Source organism: Bubalus bubalis, chromosome 3 (genome assembly GCF_019923935.1).
Source record: "Bubalus bubalis isolate 160015118507 breed Murrah chromosome 3, NDDB_SH_1, whole genome shotgun sequence".
Lineage (NCBI taxonomy): Eukaryota > Metazoa > Chordata > Mammalia > Artiodactyla > Bovidae > Bubalus > Bubalus bubalis.
The window spans coordinates 51,148,945-51,161,060 of NC_059159.1; the positions used below are offsets into that span (position 1 = coordinate 51,148,945).

Genomic DNA, 12,116 nt, shown 5'->3' on the forward strand with positions numbered 1-12,116 from the left:
GTTGGTTTTATGAATCTGGAGTTCAGTGGGAAGGAACAGGCTGAGAATAAATGTTGAGAAGGCATAGATAAAGAAAGCCAAAGCAGGAGGAGATCACCTAATAAATGAATGAGTATGAAAAGATGGAGATGTCCCAGGTCTGAGCCCTAGGGCCCTCCGACTTGAAGTAGTAAGTGGCATAGAAAGAAAGCCACACATGAGAAATCCTAGAGCCCAAACGAAGACATTTTTTTTTTTCTTCTGAGAAAAGAGAGGGAGTGATTAATGTGTTAAATTCTGCCAATAGGACAATTAAGATAAGGACTGAGAAAAAGATAGAATGCCATTGCATTTAGTCAAGAGAGGACATGTGGCTTTGATAAGGGCAATTTTGGTGGAGCCGTGGGGGCCTGATAGGGGTGGATTTTATTAAGGATGGGAAGAGAGAAATTTGAGGCCAGCATTGACAGGCTTTTCAATGAGCATTGATGGAAAATGGGGAAAAGTTAGAGGGCAAAGCTGGAGTAGGAAATGGCAACCTACTACAGTGTTCTTGCCTGGAAAATTCCGTGGATGGGGGAGTCTGGCGGGCCGCAGTCCATGGGGTCCACAGAGAGTCGGACCTGACTGAGCACGCGTGCACTCACACTAGAGGGCAAAGAGAAGACTGCTTCTGTTTTCTCATAGAAACAGGAAGTGAGTATGGTTGCAGGTATTGGGAGCTTCAAGGAGACAGGCAAGTAGTCCTCTGGGAGATGAGGCATTCCCTTTACCAGTTAGGAAGTTTTTGCTGAATGAAGAAACCCTTTGTGCCACTATTATTTATGCTTCAAGCAAATTTAATTACTTGCTTTTGCTTTTCAGCTTCAGTCGGCACCTTGTTTCTGCACCTGAATTGCTTTCTGCTTATTTCTTCAGGTAAATGTTGAATGCATCTTGGCAGCTCAGCTCAGCTCCCAGTGTGCTTTCTCCCTCTTAACCTAAAGTGCCTAACTCCAGTATTTGTTTCTTCTGTAAGTTCTTTATCTGGATTTATTGCTTACTGCTTTCTACCTATTATTTTTGATGATCTCCATTATTAACTGTGACTTCCTTCTGGAGTCAGTTGGAGGACCTGCAGTCGGACTTCCTGTGGTGGAAGCTGGGTAACTTTCTGACTCCTTTAATTTAAACACAGTACTTGCTCTACCTGTGCCTTAATTCTCTATCAGTAAAATGGGGATAATAAAATTACCTCCCTTAGAGAGTTACTGTGAGGATCAAAGCACTTTGAATGGTGTCTGGCACATATGAAATAACTTAGGAAAAGATTAGCTGCTGTGATTAGTTTCATTATTAATTTTGTTTATTACTGATGAGGTATATAGGACCTGTTCACTATTCATATTTTTGTATAGTACCTTATATGCAGAAAAGAGAGTAAATGAAGAAATCATCCAATGATAAGTGACTGAAATATAATTGTGACCGTATTATGTATAGGATCTTATAGCATTATTAGACTCAAAATTGATAAGTTGATTTCTGACATTGTTTCTTAATGTGTCTGAGTCTTTTTGACCCCATGGACTGCAGCATGCCAGGCTTCCCTGTCCTTCACTATCTCCTGGAGTTTGCTTAAACTCATGTCCATTGAGTCAATGATGGCATCCAACCATCTCATCCTCTGTCACCCCCTTCTCCTCCTGCCCTTAATCTTTCCCAGCATCAGGATCTTTTCCAGTGTTCTTCACATCAGGTGGCCAAAGTATTGGAGCTTCAACTTCAGCATCAGTCCTTCCAATGAATATTCAGGGTTGATTTCCTTTAGTATTGACTGGTTTGATCTTCTTGCTGTCCAAGGGACTCTCAAGAGTCTTCTCTAGCACCACAGTTCGAAAGCATCAATTCTTTGGTGCTCAGCTTTCTTTATGTATGTGATACCATACATTAGGAAATATTGTTGAATAAATTAATCCATCCATTCTCTGGCCTTTGCATTTCTTCATTTTGCAAATTAGTTTTCCAGTTTAGGTTCAAGAATATGGCGGTTACTATATGATAGGGCTTTCAAAGAATTTGTTTTTTTCCTGTTTTTTTTTTTTTTTCCGTTGCATCAACAGAGAGGTTTTGGATTCACTTCTGTGGTTCTCAGAGGTGTCTCCTTCCCATTAAGTCATAAGTCCTCAAGGGAATCATAGCTTCAGGCATCTGAATTCCAGATTCTGCTTCTTTCAAATGGAATTAGTTGATAAGACTCTGAGTCCTGTAGATGGGGCCTCCAATTTCTTGGACTTGAAGTCTCCCTATTTTAATAAAGTGCTTCTAAGTAACTGGTAGCATCACTTTTCTTCTTGGCATCTACATGAGGCATTCTTTGTTTCTGTTAGAAACTCTGTTTATAGCCTTCATTTGGTGGTTTATTGTACTTACTTACTTTTGTTGATCGGTAGTTTTCTTGATACAGACCACATCACAATTGTAAATACAAAGCAACCACACGTTTCAGCCTTATATAGTTTCACGTCCTGAAGACAATCAGTAATAATGTGATGTTTCTTGACTTCTCTTTCCACATCACTGTTTACTTGTGGATTGAAGTTTCCATTTGTATGTTTTAATTTTTGCCAAGAAAAATCAATCATGTGCACTGTAGCTCTGCTTTAAATTTTATGCCTCATATGACACAGAGTATATATATAGTGTATACATGTTAAATGGATAAAAATCTTCTTTTAGGCTATCATAGTTTAGTAGTTTTTTTTTTTTAACTGGTTGCATGTACTTTTAACTGGTTGTGTGTACTTTCTTGTAGTTCTGGTGAAGTTTCTAATTTCTTTTTTTAAGTCTATTAGTTTTCCTAGTGAGTTTTTTTTTCCTCATAATTTAGTTGATAATCTTTGTCTTTACATTTCTATGCACAAAAACTATGCATACTTAAAATATTTTCATGTCACTCCCTCTTATTTCTGAGAGGGCAGATGAGTTCTTTAGGGAAAGTAGATTGAAAAGAGAGGCCTTATAATAAATACTGTCTTGAAAACAAAGTGCTTCTATTTCAGAAGCCCTAATTGAAGAAACCATCTACTAAATAAAGATAGCATGATTTTTTAATGGATTATTTTATAGAGCCGTTATAGGTTCATAGCAAAATTGAGAGGGAGTTTAAGATAAGATAGTTTTGAGAAAAATAAAACCACCTATGGAATATATTTCAAAAACTCTTATATTATCTCTAAATTTTACTTTATATTAAATTTAATACAATAAAAACCAGTCTATTTGACTATTTTATCTTTTGTCTATATCATTTGTAATATGGCATATTTTTCTCTTAAAATAAATTCTAGCTAAAGTAGTTATCACTTGAAGCAAAATTGGTACTTTTTATTTTGCTCTTTACTCTTTATGAAATATTTTGTGTTTTCTCTGTATTTTAACTTTGGCACGTCATAGACTGCAGGTTTCAAGTTTTGTTTTAAAATGGTTAATGAGACACGCCTCTAGAGGGCGATCTTTTCTAAACTTTCCCATGATTGCAGTCATGGCCGCCCTGGCATGAACCTGGTGTTCTATGGATATTGAAGCCGTCTAAGATTTTGTAATAACTTAGCTTCCTTTTTATTATGTTTTCTATGATTTATTCCTCAAAGTCTTATTACAGAATTGAATTTTTGAAATAAACTGCTGTCATTTATTATCTAGTTTTAGTATCTCATCCAGGTACCTAGCTCCTATGAATGAATTTAGGGAGTTGAATGAAGGCAAATGTTTTAGTTAATCATTGGAGGGAGTGGTGTCTGTGTGTTCTAGCAGTTCCTTTCTTTGTTTCTCTATATATTGCTACTCAAGGGTCTATCTCTGTACTTTATGGGAGCAGTGATTACACTCAACTACTGAGGCATCATTAGGCCTGATGCTTTTCTGCTGACATTTGGAGTTTTATTTTTGTTTACCTATTCAATAAAATTTTTGTACCAAAGCAGTACATACAATGATATCACAATTTTATAATGAAAAATTGCACTCTCCTGCACCCACTGCTCCTACTCAGAGGCTTCAATTCTTGATAATTTATTTCTTGCTGTTTTGGTTTTTTTTGCCCCTTTCTCAAAATCATTTCAGTTGGATAATGGATCTCCTACACTGAACCCCTAACTTCCTTTTCCATTTTCTATCTCTTTGTCTTTTTGTTTTACTTTAAAAGAATATCCCCAACTTTATCTCCTAACCTGCTTATTGCATTTTAATTTCTACAGTATGTTCTTTTTTTTATTTCTGCAGGTTTTAAAATTTCTGAAATATGCTTTTAATATCCTTTCTGTGAATGTTTCTTTATTATCTCACTCTTTGGTTATTCTATAGATGTAAAATTGTTTATCTCTTTAAAAGGTAGTTATAATTTTTGATCCATTTCTTTGCTGCTTATAAGAGGATTTGGCTTATCAATTTGCAGGTAAGCTTAGCCTTAGTTTTCCAGTGAGGAAGATAACTAAGTAGGAAAATTCTGATACTCAATGACCAGTGTCTGCAGAAGTGACCCAAGTAAACAGATTTGGAAATTATGAGACTTGGGAGTAGCAGCCATGAGCAGTCTTGAACTTAAGAATCTGAGCAGGAAGTAAAAGCCTGACTACTGGCTTGAAGTTTGCAAACTGCAGAAGGGTACAGCGGGTGGGGTCCGTGCTGTGCCAGGCTTACACAGAAATAGAAACCATAATGGTTTCTGTTGAGAAATAGAAACTATAATGGTTCTTAGCATAAAATGACATTTAGAATTTGGAGAAGGATGAGAAAAGGAAGGGGATTTAAGGTTCATTGAAAGAGTTATTAACATTGGATGATGTGTTTTTGCAGGTGAGAATATTGAAGCTAGAATGAAGCACAGGAGTGAAGCTGTTTCAGAATGGATAGAGTGGAGTTCGTGTGGGCATTGCTGTTGTTGGCAGCTTCAGACGAGACAGGCCATTCCCTTTTCAGTGCTGAGAACCTTTCCTAGTCAGGAATTAACAAATGTTCAATAATATTTCACTCCTGTCTAATTTGGAGTGGATTAAAACATGTACACTTTGATAAAATCATGGATGAAAGAAAATATAAAGCGACAGTGCTGTTCATTGAATATGCTTTCCTGGCAGTAATCCAGCTGATTAAGAAAAAGTGTCTCTGCTAAGGCAGCAGAGTCACAAGGAAGGTGGCAGTCTTCATTCTCAGGTCCCAGGTAGGGTCAGGTATCACTCTTCTTTGTGATTTTCTCCCTCAAGGACTTTCTATCAAAAGTAGTTTTTAATGTAAACAGGTAAATTCATGGTTTTTGCTTTTGGAGAAATACATTTAGAAGACAAAGACTTGAACTATTTATTAATGTTCGTAGGGTATACTTTAACTTCTTTTTTTTTCTTTTTTGGTTGGTGAACAGTTCTCTCTCACACATTGTTGATAATTTAGGCAGCTAAATTGAGTATGGGTTTCCTGTTTTCTTCTTGAGCAGAACATGTAAGCATATTTTAGATAGAATGCTATTTAAGTGTTTTTAAGCTGGAAATAAAATATATGTGAGTATAAAAGGTTTTATCTTCCCTTCTGTCAAAAATGCTGATTTGGCTCTTTTGCACAGTACTCCCATCTTTGTATGGTTGTTAAAATCTGTTGCTCTTTCCCATCTGAAGGAAATGCATCTTTGACACTTCTCATGACCTGAGTCATGATGCTGAAGTAGAGCCAGAAAATATCCTTAATGGTCATGAGTTAAAAGAAGGAAGGCTTCTATGGAGTGGGGGTAAGGGAGCGAGAAGGAGGTTGTGGGGAGCATCTTTGCTATTGCTATTTTGAATTATGTCTTTTTTATTATTAGGAAAGTTGCTTCCAGTGTAGTATGATAGTTGTTATTCAGCAGAAAATACTTGGATTTTAATATTTAGTTCTTCCTTCAGTATACGGTGTTTAACGTACTAGAAAAAGACCAGTTCTGCAAATGTTTTAATTATTTCAAGTCCTCCGAGTCTAAGAACATTACACCTTAAATCTGGCAATTTATTCAGTATTTTATCTTGTTACAGTGTTTGTTTTTATTTCAGTGCCAATTCCCATTCTTCCACATCTTATATGTTCAGTTTAAATAATAGCATTTATTTACTGAACGATGCCGATAAGTTTCTATAAGCTTTTTCCTTTGTCAGTTCAGTGCTTCTGTTTACTCTGTTGACATGATACAGAATTCATTGCAAGATATTTAAGTATGAGAGATAGGGGTGTAGTATAGTTTTAAAAGGCATTTCAATGAGGATTTATTTATACTTTGGAGAACTCATTTAATCCCAAATTTGGTTAAAGTGATGTCAGATTATGGGGTTTTTAGTTCTGGGGATTTTTTTTCACTAAGTTTATTAAAAGTCTTCACTTCTAAGACTTACTCCCAAAACTCTGCTTTAGCTCACTTCAGAAGACTGGGAAATTTTGAGGTTGCTTAAATTTGTTAGATTTAGGAATAATGTGAATCTGAAAGCAAAAGTCCCAAGATCTTTTTCTTTTATTCTTCTTATACAAAGAGTTTGCTTTGTTCCCTGTAGTGTTAAGTATAGTCCATTTAGTGTTAAGTATAGTCCGTTTACTGTTTTGATTTTTCATTGTTGAAAGAGTGGTAAACTACAATCCTAATGTTTAAAATGAATTAATAATTGCTGAAACTTCTAAAATATTAAGAGCACCAGCTCTTACAAATGTTCTTCATCTCAAATCTTAGAGTGCTGTAAGAATAATAAACTAAGGTAATGAACTTCCCAATTATGGGGAAAGATTTTAAAAATTCATTTTGTAAATTTGAGTTGGCCCTGTGAACAGATTGTGCCAGAAATAGAGTGGAAAGGAAATGTAGACAAAACATGTTCACACAATATATTTAATTGCCTGTCCCCATACACATTTTATCTCTGAAAATTTCTGGAAATATTTCTATTTCCCCACATTTGTATTTTTATGAATGTTGTTTCTAACTCTTGATCTCATCTCCCTTTCTAGGCTTATTTTTGCATTCCAAGGCTCCTTGTTCTCAGACAGCTTTAGTATCTTTTGAGAGTAGTGTAGACTGATCTTGTTCTACATATAGTTTTAGCAGCAGCTCCTTTTGACTTTAGTTTTTACATATACATTTTCTAAATTTATTGAGTTTTAGATTTAAGGAAAGAAAAACACATTTACATGAAACAGTGGTGAACACATTAAGGTAATAATTAACTGATGAAAAAGTATTCAGATGGAAAAGGAAACCACCTAGCAAATTGTATATTTGATTATTTGTAAATTTATACCTTGATAACTTTAATAATTAGTGCAGTTTTAATTCTCCAGAATATGAAGTTTTAATTCTCCTGACATTTAATAAGCACTAGTGTGAAGGTCCATGCAGCTCCTTTGTATGTGATGGGAAGAGTGATGACAGTATCATTAAAAACCTCAATCACCATCTTGCAAAAAAAAAAATTGGATTCTTCTTTTCAAGTCAATTTTGTGGGGTATTCTCCTATTTTTCTACCCTCCTACCCCTCCCCAGAGTACCTGTAGTTAATGTCTCTTGTGCTGTGTACTTGAAAAAGCAACAAGTGTTTTTGCTTGAAATGCATAAACGTTTTTACAGTATCTTTGCTTCCCCACCTATTACTCTCCAAAAAAGTTACAGGGAGAGCAAGTCAGTACCTAATCAGAATTGGCCTTGAACACTTCCTATCTTGCACTTTGTCACCAAAGCTGTTTGCTTGTTCTGTTAACAGTCTTTTAAAAAATATGGATGCATTATTCATTTTCTCCTAATTGTGTGTGTTCTGCTCGCCTTGGCTCCTGTGAACAAGCATTGCTTCCGCCCAGTTTGGTATGTGGGTCAGAAGGCGCTGTTTCTCACCAGGGCGCTGCTGTTTCCTCTTCCTACTTGAGTAGATTACAGATTATACTGGAATACGCCTGAGAAAAGGTCAAAAAGGAGGTGAAAGTCCTGGAACTGCAGCTGGGAAGCTTGTCATTCTCATCTAGGAAAGGGGAAAAAAAAGAGAAAGAAAAAGAGAAATAGACACTCTCATGTCAACCCCAAGCAGCCCACAGTCAGGAAATTCCCATTTGCACAGGATACTTTTTATATATTCGGAAAGGACTTTATTTGGTTTTGATTAAATAATTAGCGAGTGTTTAGCTGAGAAAGCTTTAATGTTAAATTAGATGGCAAGCCAGAGCTCAGTCGTGTTTTTAACTTTTCAAAGCCTAGATTTCCAGTGATTGTTTCAAAACAAGCTACCATTGTATTCCCTTTGACAGAGTCAAGAAGTTAGGAGCTTTTCAACTACGAAGTTAAACTTGGTTAAACTCATTGGTATATTTTGCATTTTTATCCCTGTCGATTCCACAGCGGGATATTAAAAGCAGACTGGACGTTTTGGTCTTCTGTGGAAAGCCAAAGCACCAAAAAATAAGCCCCATATGAACTTACTGCCAGTTTTTATTTTGGAAAGATGTGATGTTGAGTGTGAACCATTTATCTCCATGAGGTCTTAGAGCAAGGACGTTGTTGGAAGGAGGACAGTCATGGGATGTTCGGTAATAGAGTTCTTCCTGTAGAATTGTCTTCCAGGATTGGCAGCCTGTCACACACTCACTGGTTCTCAGTATGCCTCATTACTCCAGTTGCATAGCATGAGAGTTTAAAATATTAGGGGACCAAGGACGCTGATTGGAAGGCTTGTATCCCAGAACAAGAGTGGGTCCTGTGAATGGGTGATGAGAACAGAATTTGAAACTCTTGTCGGAGTCTCATTTTGTATATGTTTCTGTTGTAAAGTTTCAGGAAAATGGAGTGCCTAAAGGAGATAAGAGTGTGTCCCTGGTAAGGGTCAAAAAGTGAGAGGATAATGCAGACCTCCTAAAGCTATGCTCTCCCCTAGGGCATCATCAACTCTGCCTAGTGTCATTTTGCTTTTTTCCACGTGAATCTCTGCCATTTTTATATTTATCCCTGCATCCCTAATGACAACAAAAGACAATGCTTCTTTATCCTCCCCCCTCTCCATTTGGTCCACTTGTTTCCATTGTAGTTCTTAGTTTCTTATACCTTCTGTTCCTAGAATCTTCCTCGGACCCTCATTAGCAATAATCTGTAGCTTGTGCCTCTAGAAACTTGAAACAAGAAGTTTTCTCTTTCTCACTGATGTGATACTGTTTTAAGGTACTTTCTCATCTACAGCTCTGACCCCCTGATTGCATAATGTTATTTTAACTGCTCGTCGTTCACAGCATGGTAGGGTAGGGAAACTTTTTTAAAGGATGGGAAGGAAGCCTGTAATTGCATCTATGTCTTATTTTTCCTCTTCTGGTTTGCATTTAAGAAGAAATACATGTGTACACACAGATACACTGGTATTAACTTTAATATCGAGCATAATCTGAGATGGTCAGTAATTTCAGCTCTTGCTGCTTTAGAGACTCTCGTGCCTGGCAGTTTGCCACATCCACATGTCCTCACATCGCTGCGTTCAGAAGCTGAGAATACCAGCCTGGCAGCTTGTGGAGGACGGTAAAGATAAAACAGAAAGGAGGCTAGCTTCGCAGCCACATACCTGGGAGTTGTTGCTGATGTCTTTTCCACAAACGTTCAAGTTTGTCAAAGCCCAGTAAATCTTGGAAAGTTTATTTTCCTTGTAGCATCTGTGTTTTATAATGGGTCTTTTAATTTGTTTTTACTTTGTCTGCAGGGATTTCTTTTGTCCGGAGTTTTCAGACTCTGTCTTTTTTTTTTTTTTCCTGTGGAAGTGAGTCCGTTAATGATGACTGGTTTGGGAATATACCTCTGCGAGGCTGACCTGACAGGCTGCCGCTCCAGCGCAGCAACAAAGACCATTGTTATTTTCTGTCTTTACTTTTATCCTCAACTTCATCCATTTCCCCCCTGTGATTTTACAGTGTAGAGTGTGTGGGAAAACATACTTTGGGACCACGCACACATGATAAGGTGGCGTTTTGAAGTTAGCAGCATTTTTTAGTAAACAGAGATCACACCCTGTCCACCTCACACACGGACAGTGGTGCTGTGTACTCGTGAGGAGCCTGAGAGTCCTTTCCCAAAGCACTTGCAGGTATTCTTCATCCAGAAGGCAGAACGGAAGGAAGAAAAGAGCCCACAAGGTTGTTTTCATAATTCCTTTTTCAAAAACGCCAACTGGTACAAGGAAATACAGAAAGTCAGTAGTTAAACCCCAAAGTGAACTGTTCTGGCTTAGGACTTTGTAATGTTAAAAACAATAATAACCATTAACAAATAAACAACTGAAAACAGAATATCATTGCTTTAAACATCAAAGGATGTTTTGAACACTCTGATTTTTAGATGATTTTCTGTTCGCAAGTAGAATTCCTGCTTTGAGAAAACCATTTTATTGGAGCTTGGGATTTTTTTTTCTCCCCCAAGAGAACGCCGTCTATCTTGGGGACTGGTAAACCTCTAAAGGATCAAAGCTCTGGTGGATTTGGTTAAAGACCCGAAAGCCTGAAGGCTTATGGAAGTTTATCTATATAGAGTAAGCCCAAAAAACTGGGATGAGAGTTTTAGAAGAGCTTATTTTCTCATGAGATTTTTGGGACTTCCTCTGTTTGGGATGTGCCAGAAATACTGTGAGAATATCCACTCTCATGGCATTTGTCACTTACAGGTCTTATCCCAGCTGGGGTTTGTAAGTAGAATGGTGTGTGAAATATTACATGTATTTTAAAGTTTTATGAAGCCCACTACTAAAGCTGCCGTTAAACAACCTCTACTGTTTTCATTATGCTTATATAGTAAAGTATAGTAGAGAATGGTTGGTGAAGGTGACATTTAGAATTGACATAGTGACTCTTCACTGACCTCAGACATTTTGAATTTTAAGGTTACTATCGTATGTGTGCTTAGAAGGTGAAATAAAGAAAGGGGCACTGCTCTGCCTCTCCGTCCAAAGGAAAGCTGAAGCATAGGCTGGAGGGACACACTTAAGCCACGTCCAAGGTTTAGGATACTATGAGTTTCTTCTGCTGAATCTCATTATAGTAAGAAGCCTCAGGCTTAATGAAAAATCGTGGCTTGATGTAACCGTAAGGGAGTGACTGAAGATCTATTCTTAAAGTTACCAAACCTATGCTCCTGGTTGAGTCAACCTGAGGCTAAAGCGAGTAGTGAAAGCGATAGATTCCAGCCCCTCGCTATCTTCTGAAGTGCTTTGGGTCCCCTCCAAAATTAATTTTTTTTTTCTATAGATCATAGGGTTGTGTTTTCCTGTACTTCCTGGATATGAGAAAAAATGTATTTCCTTCCTTCATTCAGCAAACATCTGTTGAGATGTCAACAATTAGTAAGATGCTGATACTACTCTGGAGGAGTCTTCAGTTTTTGTGGAGGATAAATCTGGAAGTTTGTTAGATTCTAGCTGCATTTTCCAAGAAAATCCATGATACAGGGAGGTGATAGAATCATCTTTAAATAAAGACTTTGAGCAATTGACAGGGGAAGAAAGGATCATTATACTATTTTTGTGTATTTGATTCAATATGGACTTTCATTTTAAAATTTGGTATATTTTAATGTATAAATCATTACATGTGAGATGATGAGATTTCTTGTCTATGTGAGTTCCCTCATTTTACTAGTTCCTGAATTAATTATTCACACATCTCTCATCCATTATTTTCTAGTTGGAAATTAAAGATGGGAAGATACAAATTCTTGCCTCTGTACTCAAAATTTGAATATTTTCCATTTAAAACAACAATAATAAAAATATCTCCTTCCTTTTTTTCCTGAGACATTTTGAGGATGTCTCTCATAGCATGCTTGCTCCCTTTAAATTCTTTAAAGTCTTTCTATCTTATTATGTTATGAATTTTAGGAGTCCTGGGATTTGTTAAGCCAGGCGTAGAACAGGGCCTCATACCAATAAGGCTCCAAAAGTGTGAACTGAAAGAATGAATGTTGAATGAGTCCTTTGCCTGGTGCATTATCTCATGTTGTTAATGTCTTTTTAGCCTCCAAGTCCTTAAGTCTGTGTTCTGTATCCATTACCGTGATCATTTCCTGTTAGTATACCCATTGCTTATCCCTTTCCAGCAACAACAACAAATCTGATTTTTCGCCTCTTTAGTGAAGCTACCCT

The 12,116-nt window shown here is 36.9% G+C and overlaps 1 protein-coding gene across 13 annotated transcripts in view; it reads left to right on the forward strand.

Annotated features, from left to right (window-relative positions):
* The window catches only part of BCAS3 (BCAS3 microtubule associated cell migration factor), a 589,835-nt gene that overhangs the window by 223,085 nt on the left and 354,634 nt on the right, over window positions 1-12,116 (forward strand). For 12 of the 13 annotated variants that reach the window (XM_044939593.2, XM_044939594.2, XM_044939599.2 and 9 more), the window contains exon 16: window positions 844-897. The exons of the other annotated variant lie outside the window; for it this stretch is intronic. In XM_044939593.2, coding sequence (XP_044795528.2) covers window positions 844-897 — 54 coding nt within the window. The remainder of the gene's footprint in view (window positions 1-843; window positions 898-12,116) is intronic. 13 annotated transcript variants of the gene reach the window in all.